The sequence below is a fragment of the Lontra canadensis genome, unplaced genomic scaffold (assembly GCF_010015895.1).
Source record: "Lontra canadensis isolate GAN:19392208 unplaced genomic scaffold, GSC_riverotter_1.0 scaffold3, whole genome shotgun sequence".
Lineage (NCBI taxonomy): Eukaryota > Metazoa > Chordata > Mammalia > Carnivora > Mustelidae > Lontra > Lontra canadensis.
Window position 1 is genome coordinate 17,721,469 of NW_022630997.1, and position 22,594 is coordinate 17,744,062.

At 45.9% G+C, this 22,594-nt stretch overlaps 2 protein-coding genes across 9 annotated transcripts in view; one reads left to right on the forward strand and one right to left on the reverse strand.

Annotated features, from left to right (window-relative positions):
• The window catches only part of SEC31B (SEC31 homolog B, COPII coat complex component), a 42,427-nt gene extending 27,945 nt beyond the window's left edge, over positions 1-14,482 (forward strand). For 7 of the 8 annotated variants that reach the window (XM_032882269.1, XM_032882265.1, XM_032882258.1 and 4 more), the window contains 2 exons: positions 383-454; positions 687-1,834. In XM_032882269.1, coding sequence (XP_032738160.1) covers positions 383-454; positions 687-866 — 252 coding nt within the window. In that variant the 3' untranslated portion in view covers positions 867-1,834. Of the gene's footprint in view, positions 1-382; positions 455-686; positions 1,835-14,365 lie in introns of those variants that run through there. The other variant, XM_032882291.1, reaches the window with a different exon arrangement.
• WNT8B (Wnt family member 8B) overlaps positions 4,811-22,594 on the reverse strand; it is a 24,292-nt gene continuing 6,508 nt past the window's right edge. Inside the window, exons 2-6 of the mRNA XM_032882310.1 lie at positions 9,743-9,776; positions 8,363-8,501; positions 7,369-7,494; positions 6,473-6,615; positions 4,811-6,264 (exon numbers count right to left, since the gene is read on the reverse strand). Coding sequence (XP_032738201.1) covers positions 5,719-6,264; positions 6,473-6,615; positions 7,369-7,494; positions 8,363-8,501; positions 9,743-9,776 — 988 coding nt within the window. The 3' untranslated portion in view covers positions 4,811-5,718. The remainder of the gene's footprint in view (positions 6,265-6,472; positions 6,616-7,368; positions 7,495-8,362; positions 8,502-9,742; positions 9,777-22,594) is intronic.

The following is a 22,594-nucleotide window of genomic DNA, read 5'->3' on the forward strand; positions in this document are numbered from 1 at the left end:
TGTGACTCTTCTCTCGGGTCCCTGAGCCGCTGTCTGTGTCTTGTACTTACTTGATATCTCTACTTGGGGCAAGAGTGGGGGCTCGTCTGGTCTGAGTCTAGCACCTAGGAACAGGGCCCAGCAGCACCAAGGCTTAACTCTTGGCAAGGCAGCATGGGGCACTGGAGGGAGGGTGAAACTAGGAGTAAGGAGACCCGCCATCCATGTACTGGCCGTGTCAGCTTACACAAGTCACTTACCCTCTCTGGGCCTCCATTTCCTCTCCTGTGAAATGAAAGCAGCAGCATGAAGTCCTTCCAGCTCTGACATACTGTGATTCTTTATAGTCCTGTGTAGTGTTAGTCTCGGGGGCTGGAGTCAGAATCCATTTCCCTCCCTGCAGAAGACAAAACGGAAGCTGGATAAGGCAGCCCGACGTCTAGAATGCCTATATGATAAGCTCTGCCAGGGCACAGTAAGTACATTTGGTGGTGTTCCTCTGTCCCCTGCCCTCCACCATCAGCCGTGACCAGAGGGACCCCATTGTCCTTTCCCATAGGTCTCAGTGACCTGATTTCCCCACAAAATACACACATAGACCTCTTGCCTGACCCTGGGCTCAGAACTTAAATCCTCTCTTACTGTTCCATGCTCCCAGGGCAGGGGCTGGGTTGGGCTCCCTGACCTAAGCGTCCCTCCGCCCACAGCTCTCGCCCCATGTCCTGGCTGGGCTTCACGAGGTAGCCCGATGTGTGGATGCGGGAGACTTCGAGCAGGGCCTGGCAGTGCATGCCCAGGTGGTGGCCTGCAGCAGCTTCAGCGAGGTCTCCAGCTTTATGCTCGTCCTGAAGGCTGTCCTCACCATTGCGCAGAAGCTGCACATGTAAACCAGGTCGCCTCCCTTGCCCGGAGCTACTTCTGCTGTGACTTAACTCCTCCCTGCAGAAAAGGGGGAATTTTGGAATGGGTTTTGTTTGTCTTCCCCCACCCCCTTCCCTTGCTGCTGGGTATATGATGCAGTGGGCTTGCCTCTAAGCTAGCAGAGTGCCTGCTTTCCACCCCTTTATGCCTGGCCTTCTAGAATCTGCCCAAGGCTCTTGGCCTCTGAGGCAGAGGGAGCCGGTTCTTCCCTTTCCCTGATGCTGGACTCTGACAGGACCGGAGCAAGGCGTCTTCTCCCACAGGGGGATTCTGTGTAAGTGTGGCTTCGGAGGGCTGAGCGGGATCATTACCTCCAAGTCTACGTCTGCTGTACGCATCTTGTGGGGATTTGTTTTCCCCTTCTGTGGGTTATGAGCCTGACCTTACCTTCTCCTTGCCTCTGACTTCATATTTCCAGGTCCTTTAATTTCTGAGCCCCAAAGACTGGGCTAGAATTGACTGTTGTTCATCTTTTGAACAAGTCATGGACATGAGGGGTGGGTGCTGGGTGGAACCAAGAGGAGGAACTTTGGCTCCTTTTACAAGACCTTCTCTTCTGCCAGTATCATAGGGGAGGGCTGGGTTAGGCGGAAAGTAGAAGGGGCGCACCGCCTTTTGCTGGGAGCTGTCCTAGGCTGTGAGACAGGAGCAGAGGGACCACTGCCTGCGGGGACCTGACCTGATTTGACCTGCCCGGACCCTGGCCCAAGGCCCTTGGCCATTCATTCTGTGATCATCAACCCCATTCTGCAACAGGAGCCATATTAACAAAAGACTTTTCTGGCACTGCTCCTCAAGGGTTGGAGGCCCTTCTCCTCAGCCCTCACATGTCTCAGGGCTGCCTTCTCTGGCTGCACTTTTCATGGTTGAACTTTGCATTTGAAGCACTGATGTACTTAGTGGGCAATAAAGCTGCTTTGATTTGGTTTCCTCAGTCATCTCCCAATTATTGTCTCCTCTGGGTCCTATTTTGCCCTTATCTCTCTTCCTATTCTCTTTGTTCTTGCTCCCTGCACCCCAGTAAGGCAGGAGAGAGGCTTGAAGACCCATGGGGAGTCTAGAGAGTTGAAGAAAGGAGGGCGTGCGAGGAGAAGGCCTTGCAGCATCTGTGGCCACTCTGGTGTGTGTGTGTATGTGTCTGTCCGTGCCTGACGTTCAGCTCTAGGGTTTTCCCCACACCACTTCAGGGCTGAGCTCGGCTGCACAAAGGGGCTGGGTGTGAAGCCGGGGGTACTATCTCTAATCCTGTTGTAGATCCCATCATGTCTGTGGGCTAGATGTGTGTGTTTGGAAGGAAGGGATTGTTAGGCAGTATTTGTTTGTAAAGCCACTTGCTCTTCAGATAATACTTGCACTAACTTCTATTGAGGAAGCAGTGTGAGCCCCAGCAAAGTCCTTTCCCAAAGTGTCTTTGAAGCCAAGAGCCCATTGAAGGGAAGAAAGGCAGGGAGAGGGGATTAGTTTGTTCAGCAGCTGTGAATTTCAGTGGGAGGTTGATGAACTCTGAAGTCTTTGTTTAAATTAAAGGGGGGGAGAAAAAAGCCGCTGCTGGAGCGAGAGCCCCACTTGGGGCCCTGAACTAACACAAGGAGAAGTCTGAGCTGCAGGGAGCTGTGTACTGACTGCGAAGACTTTTCCCAAACACTTTCGGGAAAGGTGTTGTGAGAAGAGAAGGGGCGGAGTGGGGGATTAGCATGTGAAATGAAGTTTTCATTGACTCCAGTGGGGGTAGAAGGCTATTTTAATGGCATTTTGTTCTCTTATTTTCTCTCCTTGAGCTCTTTAGAGATATTGTTTTGCTAAGGCAGGCTTTCTATCCCCTTCTTTCCAGTCTGCGGATTGCCTCTATGGGAGCCAACATAAATATTTCTCCTCCAGGAATGCGGGTTAATTAAAAGGAAATGAATGAGTGGAAGCATCCAATCCAGACCCACAATAGGCGGGTGCCCTGGCCTGCCCTCCCCTCCCACCACCGCCAGCACCACCAGGGCTGAGCACGACCCTGGCTCTGTCTTTGCCCTAACCTGCTGCTAAGGCCAGTTGAAGCTGGGATTCTTTTCAAGAAAAGAAAGCCCTGCCTGTGTGTAGGCCCACAGGCCAGCAACAGGAAGGAGAGTGTTTTGCGCCCCCCTTCCCCCCACGCCGTGTCCTTGTCACTTCTCAGGATCTCCCTCTGCTTCTCTCTGGTGGAGACACATGGGCCTTAAAGGGTATGCAAGAGGAAGGAAGGGACGAGGGTTCCAGTATGTACCCCACAGTAACTTACTAGTTGGCTGAGCAAGACAGACATCTTTTTCAGCATTGGTTTTAATCTATAAAACAAAAGGTTTGACTGGTTGACCGCCAGGGTGTCCTACCAAGCAGCTGTTCTGGACTCGTCCATGTTTTGCAAAGGGGAACACAACCCTGGTGATTGAGCGTAAGAGAGAACTTAAACTCCATGAATGCAAGGAAGTCTCTGTGTTGTTTGTTCACCGCTGTATTTTCACCAGTGTTTGCTGAATGACCGGATGAATGCGTGGATAATGCAAGAGAGGAAAAAAAGCAATACAGATCTGAGTTAGCTCAATAATGTTTTCTTTATAGAACTCAGATGAATCTGGTTATCAATCATATCCATTTGGCAATACAAAACAACAACCTATGAAAGAACTTTCTGGCAGCAATGACGGGTTTCAAGTACTGGCCGGGGATTATCAACTACAAAGCACAATAATTGTCCTGCTTTTATGCTGAGAGACTTGGAGAATGTAGTTTTCCTTTACAGCCCCGTTCTTTTATATTTTCTAGCGGCCTTGCCAGATTTTCTTATGGTACACTATTAAGTAATTCTGCCAAGTGGGACAGCCAGGTTAGTATATGCTGCTACCTGATTAGGGAAGAAGGACAAGTTGGGAGATTCACGAGGCCCAGACCAAAGCTGAGGGAAGGAGCAAAAAAGGGCTTTTGCTGATAGAGCTGGAAATGAAGCCCTAGGAGATCCTGAAGGGAAGTGTGTCCCCCATGAGGAAGGGCAGGCAGCCTCTCCCCTCAGTAAGTGTTAGTTGACCAGAGGATGTACAGGGATGAGGGTAGGGATTTGGAGTCTGACCTGGCCACTGTCCCAATTTGGAATATACAAGGAGCCTTTCCACTCTCCTGGGTTGGCCTCGAAAGCCTTAGCCCATTACCTACTTGGAGCCACATCTCTCTGCCCTTTCCTACTCAGGGAGGTAGGATGAGGTGGGCTGGCATCTGACCAGTTCTAAAGAGCTGTCCCGTGTCCAGACCCATGACCGGGTTAGGAGGAGGGAGATGGCTGGGAAGCTCCATGGGCTACAGAGAATCTGTCAGGGTTTGACTCTTCCCTCTCCAGAGCCCTCTTTCAGAAGCAAGTAAGTTCCTGCTGTTCTGCTTTTCTCTCAAGCAGTGAGCTCACAAGCAGTGAGCTCTTAGCTTCTGAGTGAATGTACTGAGGGAAGATTTGTGTGGATGATTCACTAATTGTTGGCAGGCTAGCCTCAGTCAGCCCAGCGTTAACTACGTAGGCCATCGGGAAAGTGAAGCTTGGAAGAGTGTTCTGGCAAGGGGGGGAAGGAAGAGAGGGCCTAGAAGTTCTACCTTCCACCCCCCACAATGTCCCTAAGAATAAGTTCAATACCTAGAAAAGAAGGCACATATCACAGGGACTTCAATAAATTAAAGTTCAAGGTGCTGAGTTTCCAACTGGAAAGTTTCATCGCAGGAAGTTTACCTATTGAAGGCAAATATCCAATGCCCTGAATCCTGCCTGTTTGAGATCCAGGGTTTGCGAAAAGGAAAGGTCCCAGCTTCTCCTTCCTCATGACCTGCTTTTAGAGGTACAGAGTGGGGTCTGAATGGGAAATGGGCTTTATTTCATTCAGTCTTGGCTCAGAGAAACAAGGATCCTTTGAGGAAGGAGGAGCGGTAAAGTCGGTTGCTAGGAAGGAATAGGTTAGGAGCAGGGAGAAGTTTCAGGGGCAGGGAGTGGCTGGTCGTCTGCCCTTACATAGTTCCCAGACATTGTGGGTATGCCTGGGGTACCTCGGGTGATTGTCTGAAGGTCACTAGGTCATGGCCTGACGGGTGGAGTCACTGTATCACATGGATGAGTAGCACCCTTGGTTTCCAGCAAGTCACCCTGCTAGGGTTCCCACTTCTTCCATCCTCAGGCCCTGCCTTTGGGAAACAAGCCCCAAACACATGCTTTTTCCGGGGTCAGTTTTGTCAGTTTTTCTTCAGGGAACGGGAACAAGAGAGAAAGCATTAGAGATTGCTGGGGTGTCTGCCAGCGGTTAGCAGGGAATCAGAAGCAGGGAAGGAGCTCTGAAGAAAGAAAAGATGTGGCTGTGGTAGAGACCTGGCAGCAGAAGAATGGGAGGAGGGGTGCAAGAAAATGGGAGAAAGGGAAAAGCATGGCTTTCCCCGGCCAGGCCCTGTGAATCTGGGCAGTGCTCTTCCACAGGCTCCATCGGCCAGGCCAGGTCAGGCCTTAGGGCAGCAAGGAAGGGGAGGAGACACGCCTGTTCTCACCCTAGTCCAAGGAAGTTCAGGAGCTCAAAATCTCAGGACTGGGAGTTCTCACACCTAAGTGTGCCGGGTGAGGATGATGGGGACAGAGTTGGAGGAGAGCGCAGAAGAATTAGGGGAAACGGTGGGAAAAGGGTTGGAAACTGGAGAGATGGTGGTGTCTCTCCCTCCTGGGATCCCTGGGCAGGGGGATGCTGGGGCGGGGGCATTTCCTAGGTTCCTCTATCACTGGGGTCTCTCTAAAAGAAGCCTAGGACAGATGGGGAAAGGAGGGGGTCAAGGAGCCCCTCAGGGTTTTCGCCCGGGTTTGTGCGCTGCGCCCCCCCGCGGCCGTGCGGCGCGGCTGCAGAAGTACTTGGTGACCCGGCGGCGGCACTGCTCGCAGCGGACCGCGCAGCACCAATGGAACTTGCAGTTGCAGCTGGACACGGTCTCGGCGCGGCGCTCCTCCACCGCCAGCCCGCAGTCCCCGCAGAGCCGGCGGCAGCTGCGGCGCTCCCAGCGGCCCAGGGCCCGCCCGCGCCGCAGGCACTCTCGGCCTTCCGTCCCCAGCAGCCCCAGCGTCTTGTTCTCCAGGCAGTAGTCCGGGGAATCCTCCAAGTGCACCAGCTCCCGCGTGGAGATGGAGCGGAAGGTGTCGGCGATGGCGCCTCGGCCGGCGGCACTGTTACCGGCCCCCTGCAGCAGGTCCACCTTGAGAGCCGCGTGGTACTTCTCCTTCAGGTGCGCGCCCACCTCGCGGAACTCGGGCAGCTGCAGCCAGCAGGTCTGCGTGGTGCAGCTGCCGGACACTCCGTGGCACTTACACGTGCGTTTCATGGTGCCCTTCACCGCCTGGGGAGAGAGCTAGGAGTGAGCTGGCCAGGGAGTAAGCAGCGGGGAAGCTGGCTGCTGGGGGATTGCGAGGCGGCTAGCTAGTCCATGTAGCTGGCGGACCTGGACCCTCGCTTTTCCAATCTGTTAAATGAACTGAAGAGGGGTCCGCACCTAGGGCTGATGAGAGTGGAGCCAGCTGCCTCACCCCGGGGGCTGCAGGACTCACCTTGCGGCCAGCCTCGTTGTTGTGCAGGTTCATGGCTGCCCGAGCATCCTGTCCTGTCTCTAGGGCATCGACAAACTGCTTGGATATTGCCTCTCCGAAGCCCACGTTGTCACTGCAGCCTCCCCACAGCCAGCCTTGGCCCCCTGGAATGGTTCGAGGGGAGGAAAGGTCGTTGAGCAGGCGGGCATGGACTCCTGGGCTACTGTTTCTAACTGGGTTTGGCGTTGGGCAAGTATCCTCTCTCCAGATCAGTTTCAGTCTACATTTGTTTAGGCCACATTTCCGCTTCCACTTCCAGCCTCAGCCAGTTCCCTGCTCTGGGCTCCATGACCTAAGTCCTCGAGGAGTGGATTCTGTGCAAGGTGCCTGCGGCTTGGCCCTCTACACGCCGTCTCTGGTCTTTGGGCAGAGTGTGTTCGTGCCTGGTGAGCGATTGACAATGGCCCGAAAAAGGAGAGGAAAGCACCAGCTTGGGGGGCAGGGGCACAATAGAAATAATATGGACCAACCAAGTTGAAAGTTGAATTGGGAGGTCAGAGAGGATTCCAGAGGACAGTGGAGGTAAAGCGTAGAAAGGAAATGGGTAGGCATGTCCCCTAGTAGGGGGACATGGAATGATGTTCCTTCTGTTCTGAGAGAGTAGCAGGATTGAATCCACAGGGAGTGTTCCTTGGTTGTGTTTAAACTAAGGAAACCCCCCCACTTGGAGAAGGAGGGCCCTGAGCTACATTGAGCCTGGTTTGTCACTTCTAGGGTTTTGGCTTAAACGGGGCAGCCCTGATTTCCCCAGATTTAGAAGAATACCACTGTCCTTCACCCACCAAACTACCCGCCGAACTTTTCTTCGTAGTGAACTTCACCGGCCTGCCCTGGCCACCCACCGTACTTCTACTCACCCAGCTGCCCGTTGCGGGAGTCATCACAGCCGCAGTTGTCAAAGTCGCCGAGGCTGCAGTTCCTAGTCAGAGTGTACATGACCCCAGCAGAACTGATGGCGTGTACAAACGCTGTCTCCCGATTAGCTGGCAGGAACAAAAATGGGGGAGTCAGAGCAGGGGTTACAACTCAGAGAGTGCCAGTCATGCTGTCTCCCTTGAGTGCCATCACTGTGCTCTCATCCCCAGCTCCAACCTGTTTCTCCACCTTTACAATGTACCTTACCCTCTTCCACGGTCTGCTCCAGCCTCCGTCTGAGGGCTACGCTTCTCCCCTCCCATCTTTTCAGGTCACACATTATGACTAGGTGGCTAGATGACTGTTGACCTACAGGATTCTTAAGGATTTAGGTGGCAAAGAGCCAGAGGAAGAAATGGGGAAGGAGATGAATCTGAAGGCCAGGCCGTAAAGAACTCGTGCCCTTTCCTTCCTGAAATACTGAAGTCTAAGAGTCATGGGCCAGCTAGTCCTGAAAAAAACCTCTGCTTAACAGCTACTTCATTGACTGGTATGGCCACTCTTTATCTTCTTGGGAATCTGGTGTCCACGTTAGTCCCCACTTATCCTGTACCTCTCTGCTGAGCTGCTGAAAGAAGGGGCTAAGAGGCATGAAGAATTAATACTCCTACCTACCTCCTGATGCTCTTTATAGTGTGAGGAAGCTCTTAGCCAACTGGGAGGCCAAAGATGTTATAGACTAGGGGTGAGGCAAGGTCCATGCATTGAGCAGTGAGGGTGTTGGGAAGAGAGAGAGAGAAAAAAAAAAAAAAAGCTTTGTAAGAAGGAGGAGATGGAAAAGGGACAGAGAAGATCCCAGAGACAGGATCACCTGAGAGTAGAGACCAGGTGAGGACTAGGATGCTGATGTAGAAGCAGCAGGGGGCCATCCCTGAAGAGCGGGGCTCTAACCTATGGCCAGGGGGTCAAGGGAGCTGTGACCGAGGCTTTCCTTACCACTGCGAAGGCCACCATGGCTGGACAGCTGCAGGGCTCTCTCGGGGCAGTTCCATCGGTCCCAGGCAAACTGATACTTGCATTCTTCAATACCACTCTGGGCACCAGCTGCAACACTGCTGGAATAGATCAAGTAGGCCTACAGAAACACAGGGGTCAAAATTCAGACTCCCAGCTGAACTTGGGAGGCATTTGCACTGAACTGGCCATGCATCTCTTTTCCTGCCCACTCTTCTCTCCTTCTAAAATAATGACAGGGACACCTGGGTGGCTTAATCGGTATAGCATCTGCCTTTGGCTCAGGTCATGATCCCAGGGTCCTGGGAGTGAGTCCCTTGTTCAGCTCCTTGCTCAGTAATGAGCCTGCTTCTCCCTCTCCCTCTGCCTGCTGCTCCCCCTGCTTGTGCTCTCTCTCTCTCTCTCTCTCTCTCTTTCTCTCTCTCTCTCTGACAAATAAATAAAATCTTTTTTAAAAAATAAAATAATGACAGAGTAAGCACTTTAATGAAATATGCTATACCATTTAACATCACAAATAACTTTGTGAAATAACTTTGTGAAGTACTATTTTTATAGGTTAGGAACCTGAGGCTCAGAAAGTTGAAGTAAAGCGGTTTGTTCAAAGTCCCACAGCTAGCATGGTAACAGTAAGAACAAAATTCAATGTTACCAGATCTAGACCTCACTAGCCTTTTTTTTTTTTTTTTTAAGATTTTATTTATTTGACAGAGAGACAATGGGAGAGAAAACACAAGCAGGGGGAGGGGCAGAGGGAGAAACAGGCTTCCTGTTGAGTAGGGAGCCCCATGTAGGACTCAATCCCAGGACCCTGGGATCATGACCTGAACCAGAGGCAGACGCTTAACAACTGAGCCACCCAGGTGCCCCTAGACCTTGCTAGCCTTTGTTCACTATACTATTCTGCCTCTCCAAAATGAGTCCAAATTACATAATTCAAAATGAGTCCAAATTACATAATTACTGTCTTAGAAAAGAACATTTGGCTGCTGGAACTGTCCTTAGAGATCATGGAGTACAAAGCCAGCATTTTAAAGATGGAGAGCTGTGTCCTACCACTGCACTGAGAAGGATGTGTGGCTGCAACCTGACACCAGGAAAGGCCATTGACTTTGTGGTTCTGGAACTTCTGGCCATAAATTCAGAATCAGTTCTCCTGAGTTCTTGCCTTGGTCCTAACAGTAGTTTGCTGTGTTCTTTTGGGTGCATCCCTAACCCTCTCCATGCCACGTCTTTACTTCTGGAATATACACAGCTAATAAAAAAATGTGGATATCATGAAAATAAATTGACATGTATAGTCTTCAGTCAAGAAGCTAAGATCAGTGAAATCCAAATAAATCAAAGGCCATTTTTTCTTACCTTTGGACCCGTCATCAGGAAATTGTTCACTGACCTAGAAGAGACAAAAACCACAGAGCTTAATGGGGATATACCAACTCATTTCTGTTGCCAATCATTATAGGGATTACCTCAGCAAACATAATTGATAGGAAGAAATGAAAATGGTTTTTCCTAGGAAAAATTATGCAGAAGTGATCTATTAAAGATAAATTTATCTAATAGAACATGCACAAAAGGAGCTAACATTAGGGTGCCTAGATGTCTCAGTCAGTTAAACATCTGACTTTTGATCTCAGCTCAGGTTCTGATCACAGCATTGTGGTTTCAGTCCCTGCACTAGGCTCTATGCTGGGTGTGGAAGCTACTTTAAAAAAAAAAAAAAAAAAAAAAAGAAGAAGAAGAAGAAGAAGAAGGGCTAACATGCTTTCTTTTGATTTTTAAAATTTCAAATAACAAAAATGTTGCAAGTAATATTTGATTATTATTTTGCCATGGAGTGGGAAGAGAGAGCATGAACTTACTACTGTGTACCAGCACTCTACTGTGAGTATTTTACATGCCGATCTTGTTAAATTCTTACTGTATTGGCTATTAATGTTCCTATTTTTTAAATAGAGAATCTGAGACTCAAAAAAGGTAAAAACTTGTTCAGTCTCACCCATCTAATAAGTGATTGAAGCAGGATTGAATCCAAGGCCATCAGACTCCATAGGACTCTGAGAAGGATAGTTCTCCAATCAGAAAGAGGTAAATAGGGGAGCCTGGGTGGCTCAGTTGGTTAAGTGTCTGCCTTCAGCTCAGGTCCCAATCCCAGCGTCCTGGGATCAAGCCCCACATTGGGCTCCCTGCTAAACAGGGAGGCTGCTTCTCCCTCTGTCTGCCATTCCCCCTGCTTGCACACGCATTCTCTCTCTCTCTCAAATAAAATCTTAAAAAAAAAAAAAGAAGTAGTAGACTGTCTTTCTAGGAACTGAGTCATAATTAAATTCCAAAAATAAATAATCTGACTCTGGAAAATAGTTTGGCCATTTCTTTCAAAACCGAAATAAATGGACTTGCCATTCAACTTAGCAGTTCTGCTCTTGGGTATTTAGCCCAGAGAAATGAAGATTTGTCTTTACTCAGGAACTTGTACATGGTATATGGATGATACTCCAAAACTGGAAGCTACTCAAATACCTTTCCTAGGGTAAGTGGATAAAATAACTGTGGTTCATCCATGCCACAGAGCATTACTGGGTGGGAAAAGGAATGAACTAATTGATACATTCAATAATACAGATGAACATCAAGTACATTATAAAAAGTGATCAAAGCCAATCTCAAAAGGATACATACTTTGGGGCATCTGATTGGCTCTGTTGGTTAAGCATCTGACTCGATTTCTGCTCAGGTCACGATCTCAAGGTCGTGAGATAGAGCCCAGTGTCAGGCTCCCTACTGGGCATGGAGCCTGCTTAGGATCCTCTCTCTTCCTCTATTCCACTCATGCTCTATCTTCATGATTTCTACATACTTCATGATTTCATTTATGCAACAATCCTGAAATAGGTTATCATAGAGCTGGAGAATAGATTAGTGGTTGTCAGGGGTTAGGGATTGGGGATAGGTGTGGCTATAACGGGGTAACACCGGAGAGTCTTGCTCTGGCTCATAGAGGAGATCTTTATGTTAGTCATAATTTGCAAAGACTTTTGGACATTACCAGGCCAGACCGAGGCTAGTTCCCATTCAGAGGATAGACAGATTCAGGAAAGAAAACAGCAACAAAACAAAAATCAAGTCGTGGAGAAAAGAGAAAGCTTTGCCATGAGCCTGGGTTGTAAGAAGATACTAAGTTGGGATCACAGAGAGCCATGGTGGGAGATAGTATTCTTTCCTCAAGATCCTACAATATGTAAAGATCTGTATGATGAGCTGGTTGAGCCAAAATGATTAATCAGTTAGATTTAATTGAACACCTGCCATGGGACAAGACTGTAGGCTTTGTGTGGACATTTCCATTAATTAATGTTTGTTAACCCCAGAATTATTTGCAGACATATGTGAACCATTATGGCTGGCTTCCTCATATCCAGACCATCCAGTATTAGGAAAAGACTTGGGATTGTTAGCTAGACTTCTTTTAATGGTCATTTTGCAGTATGTACACATATCAAACCATCCTGTTGTATACTTGAAACTAATATGAAGTTATGTGTTGACTATATCTCAATTTAAAAAAAGGTAGTATGTCCTTGTGAACACCAAAGGAGGAGGATCTTGTTCTTAATTAATGAGACAATGGCAAGGGTATTTTATTGGGGAGTAAAATACAATATGGATTACAGATAGCATAGTTAGTGTGTGAGGTTAGAAAGTGGAAAGAGAGTGAAAAAGGAAGGAATTTAAGTGTTTTTATGGGTATTACCCAGGGACAATTATGTGATTGGAGGCAAGATACTAATAAACAGTAGAAGATACACAATTTGTTTACCAAGCGGAGGCAGCTGTATAGAACATGGTATAATCACCATGCTCCTAGACGAAGTACAAGCTTCCCATTCCCCATATGGACTGTTGCTGAAGATACCACCCAGATGGAGTGTCACTCAGAAGGTTTGTGCCTTACCCTCCTAACAATTCTCAGACCTTTTCTTGAACTCCAGACTTGCATATTCCACTTCAATGTTTAATGGGCATCTCAAACTTAATCCATCCAAAACTTAACTCCTGATCTTTGCTGCCACCCCCCCCCAAACCTGCTCCTTCTGTAGTCTTACCCACTGGAGTAAAGGACACTTCCTCCTCTAGTTGTCAGACAAAAATCTTGGAATCATCGTTGGCTCCTTTCTTTCTCTCATATCCCATATTCATTCTGTCATCAAATCCTGCCAACTCCGGTTCAAATTATATCCAGACTCTAGTCAGTTCTCAACACCTTCACTGCTGTCCCTGGGTCCAAGCTATCATTGTCTCCTGCCTGGATGATTGTTTTGTTTTTAAGGTTTTTCTTTTAAGTAATCTCTACACCCAGTGTGGGGCTTGAACTCACAACCCCTGGGATCAAGAGTCACATGCTCTATCAGTTGAGCCAGCCAGGAGCTCCATTGCCTGGATTATTGTTAAAGCCTCTTGACTCATCTCCTTGTTTCTACCCTTATTCTCCCACATTTTATTCTCAAAATGATTGGTCTATTTAAAGATCAGTCCCTTGAAAATATAGATCAGGGGTACCTGGGTACCTCAGTCAGTTGAACATCCAATTCTTGGTTTTGACTCCGGTCATGATCTCATGTGGAATGAGACTGAGCCCCATGTCAGGCTCCACGTTCAGTGGGAGTCTGCTTGAAGATTCTTTCTCTGCCCCTCCCTCCACCCCCAATCAAGTAAATAAATAAATAAATAAATCTTTAGAAAAATAAAATGTAAATCAAATTTTGCTACTTTCTGTTCAAAGTTCTCCAATGATTTTCTTTTTTTTTTAATCTATTCTTTTAAAAAAAAAGATTTTATTTATTTATTTGACAGACAGAGATCACAAGTAGGCAGAGAGGCAGGCAAAGGGGGGGGGAAGCAGGCTCCCTGCAGAGCAGAGAGCCCGATGTGGGGCTCGATCCCAGGACCCTGAGATCATGACTTGAGCCAAAGGCAGAGGCTTAACCCACTGAGCCACCCAGGTGCCCTGATTTCCTCTTTCACATAGAGCAGAAAGCCAAACCTTATCATGTTTTATAAAATCCTGTGCAATCTGGCCCCCATTAACAGCACACTGGTCTCCTTGTTGTTCCTCCAGCACACCAGGCACTCTTCAGCCTCTGGGCCATCACATTGGCTGTTCTTTCTGCACAGAATGCTTTTTACTCAGATCTCCACATAGTTTGTTCCTTCACCTGCATTCAGCCTTTAAATCCTGTGTGTCATTCTCCCTAAAGCTTTTCTTGGTCATCCTATTTAAAATTGCAACTCCCCCACCCTTCTCTGCTTCATAAATTGTATGATTCTCTTTATACAAAATGTCCAGAATAGTCAATTCCATATAAAAATTTTACTTACTCTTAATATCTAGTTCAAAAGCCACAACCAGCATTTCCTGAAGATTCATAGCAACTTTCTTCTGCCTCGTATTAAGATTTCCTTTTATTCCCTGATATTTGACTGTAAGTGGGGGTTGCCATAGTTATCCTTGTATCCCCTCCAACTCCTATTACAGTACCTTGAACAGAGTAAGTGCTCTTTAAAAATGGATTGAATTAAAGGGTTTTGAAAAAAGGATGGAAGGATCATCAGAACGAACAGAACATTGTAGGATAATAGGATCACTGGAAAAGATCCGGGGGAGGATATGGACAAGGAAGTCTGGCAAGCCAGTGCTCCCACTAATTTTCTAACATCGAGAGCAGACGACCGTGCCACATTAGCAGATGATCATACCACAAGAGCAACAGACAGTTAACACTAAGCATATGTACACAGAGGTTGGTGTTACAATCAGAAGTTTTAGCAAAGTCAATCTGACACACTTAATGTTATGTGTAATTGTTATTGTGCTTCATAGTAATTAGACATAAGTGGTAAGTGATTTACATAAATAACTGCAGTTAGTTTTGTTTTTATGCTACCAAATAAAAATGTTGTAATTGTTTCTTCTCCTTTTGACAGTCTTCCAGTATATATACTGATGCCATTTAAAATTTAACTTCCATCACACGATAATAGCTGACGTTTATGGAGTGCGTCTCTTCTAAAGCAGTGCTTCACCTGTATCATCATTTTTAATTTCCAGGGCAACCCTATGGGGTAGGTACTATGCTATATACTGAATGTTTATCCTGTGCACAGAAAATACTTTAAGTGCTTTCTTTGCACGTTTTCAGCTCGTATCATTGTCACAACCATTGTATAAGGTAGAAACTATAATGTCTTCCATTTTACAGGACCAGAAGCTGAAGCATGCAGCAGTTAGCCAGCATCCCACAGCTGGGTAAGTGGTAAAGCCAGGATGGGAACCTAGTCAGTGTGATCCCGGAGCATGTATTCCTTCGCTGCTATGCTTTTCCACAACCCATGTTTCTCTTGCTCATATTCCCACCTGCTAATTCAGGACTCCTGATCCCCCAAAAGTTCTTGATAACTACTTCTTGAAGGTCTTAGTGATGTTTTGCACACACTGATAAACAAGCGCGGTTAACTATCACATTGTCTCTGCCGCTTTTCCATTCTTCCATTGCTCCAACCCTCCCTCTGTGTGTATGTCTGCCAGGCACCTATATCTGCCAGGCCTGGCCTCTGCTTTATCTGGGCACCACCATATTCCCTGAGCACATTGTAGGGAGGACTGTTTCTGCTTAGACTGGGTTCGATGCATAAAAAAAGTAGCAATGTACCACACTAATTTGGGATGTTAATAATGGGGGAAACTGTGCAGGGGGAAAGGGGAGTATTTACAGGAACTCTGTACTTTCTGTTCAAGCTCTCTGTGAACCTAAAACTTCTCTTAAAGGAACCATATATATATTTTTTAAATACAGGGACAGATGTCTTTTAATCCATTTTAGAGCTTTGCTTTTCCACTTAGGTATCAAAACTGCCATATGTGTGCGTGGTCTTAGACGGTTTCAGTAAAATAATTCTTCAGGTTTGGCCTATAACATGGCCTCCTCATCACCCACCAGGCTTCTTCATTGGACTGAAGCTGAGGGGCTTGCTAACATGTTCCAGTGACTGGCTTCATAGCTGGGATCTTCTTGATTCCCTATCTTGCTATCCCTATCCCATGCTATCCTGGGAAGACTCCATAGCCACTCATTTAGATAAATTTCTAGAGCTGTCAGCCCTGCTAGTACTCCTGACCTGCCCATATACCGAGACTCCAAGTGGTGGGCCCAGCCTGGAGCACCTTCAAAAGGTGCCATCCTCACAAAGAAATGGGCGATGAAGAAAAGTATCAACTAGAGTTTCTCTCGTGTTTTGTTGAGACATTTCCTGGGCTCAGCTTTCAGTGACCTCCTGCTCAAAGTGCCTTTGTCCACCCAGGAGCCATATCCTTGGCCTTGGCACACTGGCTATTACTGATTCGCTCACACTGGACCTCCTCCATCCCTAGGATGACTCCCTCAAGAATAAGCACCAGTGCAGTTTCTGATTTAGGTGAGACTCTTTATTATGCTGGGAGCTGGCAGTGTCCATTGGCTTAAAAGCAAATAGATGGGGCTCTCCTGCCAGATAAGCAGGATAATTCTTCAATGAGACTCTGCCTGAAGCTAGCCCTGCCCCTTTCCCCAGATGCCCAAAGAAGGTGGCTTTGGTGAGAGCATCCCCCTAGATCTGCTCCTGGCCTTCCTGTGAGTGCTAGCAGTGAAGGGTGTAAGCAACAGACGCACTCCACCAATACCCTTTAACTGTCAGGTGGCCATAGTGCCTGACCCAGGCAGGACTGCAGTCTTCTTCCTCCTGTCTCTTGGTGTTAGTCTTGCTTCGGCTTTTTGTTTTGTTTTGTTTGAAGGGTTCCAGTCTAGGGCAATGGAGTGTAAACTTTAGTGTTGTATGTAAAACTGAGAAGTCTGAGTAAGCTTTATGGAAGAGATACTATGGTTATAAGATCTTAATGCTGGGGAAGGCTGGGGAAAGGGTACATAGAACTTTTCGGTACAATTCTTTGCAAACTTCTGTAAATCTGTAAAATGCCATTTATATAAAAATAAGTTGATAGGGGTGCCTGGGTGGCTCAGTCGATTAAGCATCTGTCTTCAGCTCAGGTGGATTGAGCCCCATGTCGGGCACCCTGCTCTGTGGGGAGCCTGCTTCTTCCTCCCCCTCCGCCTGCCGCTCCCCCTGCTTGTGCTCTCTCTTTCCCACTCTGTCAAATAAGTAAATAAATCTTTAAAAAATACATTTATCATTTAAATATATAAAGTATAAAAAGATATATAAATATATAAAAATTAAATGTTACATACATATATACATACGTACGTACATGATCTGGAATGCCAGAGATTTGGAGAATAGACTTCAGTGTAGGCATTTGAAAATTAATCCACATGGATTAGCTGGTAGAGTCCATAAGAATCCTCTGGGGAGTTTATTAAACATGAAGATTCTTGGGTCCCAGTTCCAGAGACTCCTGTTGAGTGGTGGTAATGGGGGGAATAGATGGTAGGAATCTGTGTATACCACGTTCCTAAGATGATCCTCAGAGTCCACTTCGAGAAACACTGGTCCAGAGGGAGAACAGGCCTCTAATACCTAAGTAATAATTTGAGGGCTTGGAAAGTTTAAATTATTGCTTCAGTCTTCTAGACAATTGCTGCCCCAACTGTAACAGTGACAAATTGATGGACATTGTCTTGTTTTGTTTCTGGATGGAGTACCTTCTGGTTTTGGTAGCTCTCCTAGTGCTCTCTGGTCACTGCCTTGAGGGACTGGGTCTCTGGCTGCACTGATCATTAAAATCATGGGGATTTCTTTCCTTCCCTGTGGTTTTTCTTGGTACTGTAGGTTTTCCCTCTAGCAATTGTAACTGACTTATGTTTACCTTTGTCATACCAGGAATAAACTATCTTGGGGGGGGGGTGGAATGTGCCCACAAGGATTCTGAGTGTTTGTCTAAGGGCCATCTGTCCTCTAGGAAACTTGCTGACTACCTCCATTCATGGAAGTCTTCAATGCCATAGTTATGATTTTATATTCTTAGACCACATTCTTGTCATCAATCCACTGTCATCAGGGACTCTAACTCAGTTCTTGGTTTGTACTTTTTCCTACAAGCTTCTGATGCCATCTCATCCTTCTCCCAAGTTAATTTACCAACAGTAAGAATTTGGGAGAGTAGTAATTTCTCTTTCTTTCTCTCTCTTTCCATCATTCCTTCTCAGCTCTTACAATAATGTTTCACCATACCCTCTGCTGTCACTTGCCCCCATCTAGGCTGGTTAGCTAAATCATGCCCTCTTGTCCCATTTTCCCTGCCCTCTGCCTAGCTCCTCTACTGTCAACATGTATCAGTTCTTTCCCCTTCATTTCAATGTGTGTCTAAGTCTTTACATTCCTAATTACTAAATATTTTTTAGTTCTTGTTAAACAACCATCTAGATACAGATGCATTTGTAGTTTTGAAGCTATGGGTAATGCTAGAGGAGAGTCCTGTGGACTTTCCATCTTTTCCCCATTTCTTCTCTGCTCTATGGATCTCCTGGATCTCCTAGCCTTGCAAGGCCTCAGTGCTGTATTCAGCCGCGATCTGACCCCAACTGGAAATTCTTTGGACTGTCAAACACCCACAGCTCCGTATTTATGCAGCTTCTCTCATGAGCCATATTGCCTCCTGAGTTGCCTATTTCATAATCAGTCTGATCACCAGCAAAAATTTTTCCCAGAGAGCTGGTACAGGAGGTGGGGGGACATTGGACAACCCAAATACAAGTGCCATAGCTTCTCTTTTAGCTCTGGGAAAGTCTCCAAGTTTCTTTTGTTTCTTTGTGTTTTCTTACCTCACATTTACGATCCATAGATCCAAACACCCTACTTTCAAAGCTCCTCGTCACTTGATACCATTTGACGAAATTTATTTTACCACCTTAGGAAGTTCACAGAAAATGGGAAGTTCCCATTCTCTGGTAGTTATGTCTAATGATGGATGAGCAGTTTAAACCACTATCCAATTAGTTTCAGCAATTTCTTCCTGTTTGGGGGCATTTTCCAAAGTAGTGTAGCCCACGAGGCTGTAGCACATAGCAGTTTGGCAGCTGTGGTGAGAACACATGGCTGATTCTATATGGCCTGGGGCACAGATGGACACAGGACCAATTGTACCAAATACCATCCTGTCTTCAGACTTACTTCTTCCTTTGCATGAGTAGGCCCTTATTACGGGTCAAGTTCATGTGCTGGACTCCATTTCCCCTGAGTATGAGAGACCTTTCCCAGGGAAGAACTCAGTGTCATGCAGCAAACTTCTCATAGGCGAGCACTACCTGGCCAAGTGTGCCCTGATTCATTTGAATCCCAGTGGTTAACGTAGGGGCTTAGATTTAAGTTAGGATTCCCTTTTTGCCTTCCCCACCCCTATGTATATGTATTTTTAAACCTGCATAGGGTTTTTTTAAAAAAAGATTTTATTTATTTATCCGAGAGAGAGAACACAAGCAGGGGTTACAGGCAGAGGGAGAAGCAGGCTTCCGGCTGAGCAAGGAGCCTGATGCAGGGCTCGATCCCAGGACCCTGGGATCACAACCGGAGCTGAAGGCAGACGCTTAACTGACTGAGCCACCCAGGTGCCTCCCGCTCCCCCACATATTTTTAAAAAGCAAAATTCTGAATGTGAATCTCCAGAATTTAGTGTTTTCCTCTCAGGGCCCCAAACTTTCATCTCAATGCACTCTGACACCTTGTTGGTTTGGCAATCCACCCCCCCCCCCCACACACACACAACTTCACTTTCCTCACAAGTTTTGAATAATAGGTTTGGCTTCTCCCTACCCTTTAATCTCATCTTTCGAGGTCCATAAAAAGTCTCTGGGTCCTGAAGCTCTAGCTGGCCTACTTCGGAAGGGACCATCTGATTACAGCTTGGGGTGAGGGGAAACAGAGAAGGGGCAGTGAACAAATGCAGGTGCGGATCTCTGTGTGGTGATCTAGCACAGAGAGAGAACGGGAAAGGAGCTAACAGGCTGAGGGGAGGATCCTGAGGAGAGTTGCTGTCTGGAGCTGTAGCTAGAAGGTGCCCCAGTGAAACAGCTTCTCTTAGAACGAATGTGTAACAACTGGCTTTTCACCTTCTAGAACTCACAGGATGTCTCTGGCCAGGGAGAGCCCAAAGATATCTCTTTCTGAGCGAGTTTCCATGTGATTCTCTCCATCCTCTACAGCATTGGACCCACAGAACACAGGTGCATCAGCACACCTGGAGCTGGGCACACACACAGTGACATAGAAGGCAAGTTTTACGAATGGCTGGCTGTGAAATAATATCCCATTGGTCCGAAGTTTTTTACTACCCCCTCTGACAATACCCAAGGATATTTAAGCTAGGAGCAATTCACTGTACAATTAGAAAGAATTAAAGTTAAAATGCAAAAAATATTTTTTAAAGGAGTGAACAGCGTGGCTAGTTCTTATTCATTGTAAAGTCCAAATAATTGAAATCAGGCTCTTTCCCATTTAGTTAGGGGAAGGGATTAGAAAACAGAAGGCACAGATCTCTGAAGTTTCGAAGGGAAGAGAAATACCCAGAATTTCAAAGACACGTTGCCTCCTACTCAAAAATTTGCCCAGAAGGGACAGAGGTGATATCAGCGGGGAGATCTATTTTCAGTAGAGCAAAGGAACTGAAGCGAGGTTACAGCAAATGAGCAGTTATGAAATGAAAGCTGCCAGTGTAGACTCACTGAGGGAGGATGGCATTGAAAGTAAAGACAGACATGATTGCAGTGCAGACTGGGGCCAAGTGAAGGTTTTTTCCCAAGATAAGTATAAAAAAATGAAGGAATGTGTAGTTTTCGTCCCATTCCCATATCTATGTCTCTTTCTTCCAAGGGAATTCAGGCCTATAAATAATTCTCAAACTGTTTTTTTGTAAATGTGAATTTTCCATATTATAATGCAGTGCCCTAAAATCAACAAAAATGAAAAGTCTTATAAACCACTTAACTAAAAAAAAAAAAGTTAAACAGATGCATCAGTTTTAATAGAAATCGTATTAAAATTTATAATAAATTCCCACATTATCTCAAATCCAGCCTGTGCCCAATAATTCTTGGCTAAGACCATATAATAGCTGATGGGACAATTGTGTATTCTAGGTCTCTGCAAAACAATCCCAGGCCGATTCTTTCCCGAGGAAATCACAAATGTTCAAGGGACAGTCTTTTCCTCTGAAACTAAAATGCCATGTGTATTCCAGGATGTTTTATAAATCGATAGGCTGTCTTTCCTTGTCCTCATTTCCTTCCTTCTTTATGTATTGTAGCAAACTCTGCTGAGAAACGCTGAGCTACAAAAAAGCACTTCAACACTTAGCATTTAAATGAGGACTCTAACTGGGAATAAGCTGTATTCTTTCTCTGTTCTGTGCCCTCTAAGCAAAAAGCTGCTAAGGAACAGCCCAAGCCACTGTTCCCAGAAAGCCTGGGACTACAGGAACCTCTTCCAGGATCATTATGGAGGCAGAAAATTTTGTTTTGTTTGTTGATTTTGTTATTCTGGTCCCTGTAGTATAAACCTTAGAAAATACTTATGTTCTCAACTGCATTGTTGGATACAATATCAGGTTATTTCAGGATCAGGAAGGTAGGTGTATACGGTAACTCTGAGAATTAGCCCACAAAACAACTAGCTGTACAGTTCAAGGTGAGAAAATTGACAGGTTATGACACTTTAGTATCATTTTTTACTATTTAATGGAACTAAATCCAATCCAACGCTCCACTTCTGTTGCCTTTGCTGATCAGCTGCAGCTCAAACAGAAATAAACTAAATGTATTTGAATGAATTTTCTCTTTTTACTAATTTTTATTCTTCATTTTTCTCCCCAAGGGTGGCTGGTCTTATCTATACTTTCTCCAAGATTCACTCTAATCACTGACTCTAGATCTCTCAGACACAATAGGAGATTTCTTTTCCTATTACTCTTCTTCCAGTTTTAAACCATGGTAGTATTTAGAAGATTTAGACAAAGAGAATTATATGCAAGTGAAAATGTGAGAGAAGATGAAGCAAGATGAGCTAGCAGAGGCCAGCTGTTGAGGCAGAGTTGTGGGGTCCATTATACACTGTTCTCGCTCTCTTTGTTGAAAAATGAAATTTTCCATAACATAGAATTAAACAATATGCTGCTTCTGAACCAATCATGTATGCAGCGTGACGTGAAGAAATGTTAGGATAATATGGTTCGCTATTTTTTGTCCTGGCTACTCGTATAGAATGGAATCTTTCAGTTCAACTGTGGTGAGCCTGAAGAGCTTGAGTCAAGGAAAAAGACTGTGATTTATGGTAGCAAAAGAGAATTAGTTTTGAATGAAGAGGAAATTTCTCACAAGGCAGGATGGTTTAAGCTTGGCCTAGAAAACCTAAGAATTTCCTCTACGGAGTTGAGGAAACTGAAAGACTAAACTACTGGTCCACTTACAGGGCCTTATGGAGATGACTGGAACACAGCCTCATGGTGTGTTGGGTCCAAAAGGATGCTGAAGTTGGGGAAACAACCAAAAGTGAATTTGGACTGGTCGGGTAATGGTGAATTTAAGCAATCCCCTTCTGGTCTGATTGCTCTTGGCTTAGAGATAACTTTGACCTAAGAAGCGTACAGAGAAATGATATGATCAATAACCAGGGCCTACAAAAAAGATTGAGAAAAACAAGCCATTGGCTTATAAAGAGACTAGAGAATCTGTCCAGAGTGAATGGTAGTTTCTTTTGAGAGGTCCTCTGAATGTAGATGTATTTGAAAGGGAGGCAATGGGGAATGTTACTTATGTGAAAAGAGCTCAGTTTCCTCCAGGCTAGTCTTTTACTTAGGATAAAAAATCTGCTTTCTGCAATGTCAGGTTTTATCCTAAGAAAAATTATATTGACCTCTCTCTCCAAGCCCTATGAATTCTCCTCTGCCTTTCTGAAGGAGATAGAACAAGTTCTTTCCTTTCCTTTCTTTCTTTCTTTTTAAAGATTTTATTTGTTTATTTGAGAGAGAACGTGCACACAAGCATAGAGGGAGAAGCTCGGAGAAGCAGGCTCCCTGCTGAGCAGAGAATCCGACTCGGGGCTCAGGACCCTGAGATCATGACCTGAGCCGAAGGCAGATGTCCAACTGACTGAACCACCCAAGTACCTGTCTTTCTTTCTTTCTTTCTTTCTTTCTTTCTTTCTTTCTTTCTTTCTTTCTTTCTTTCTTTC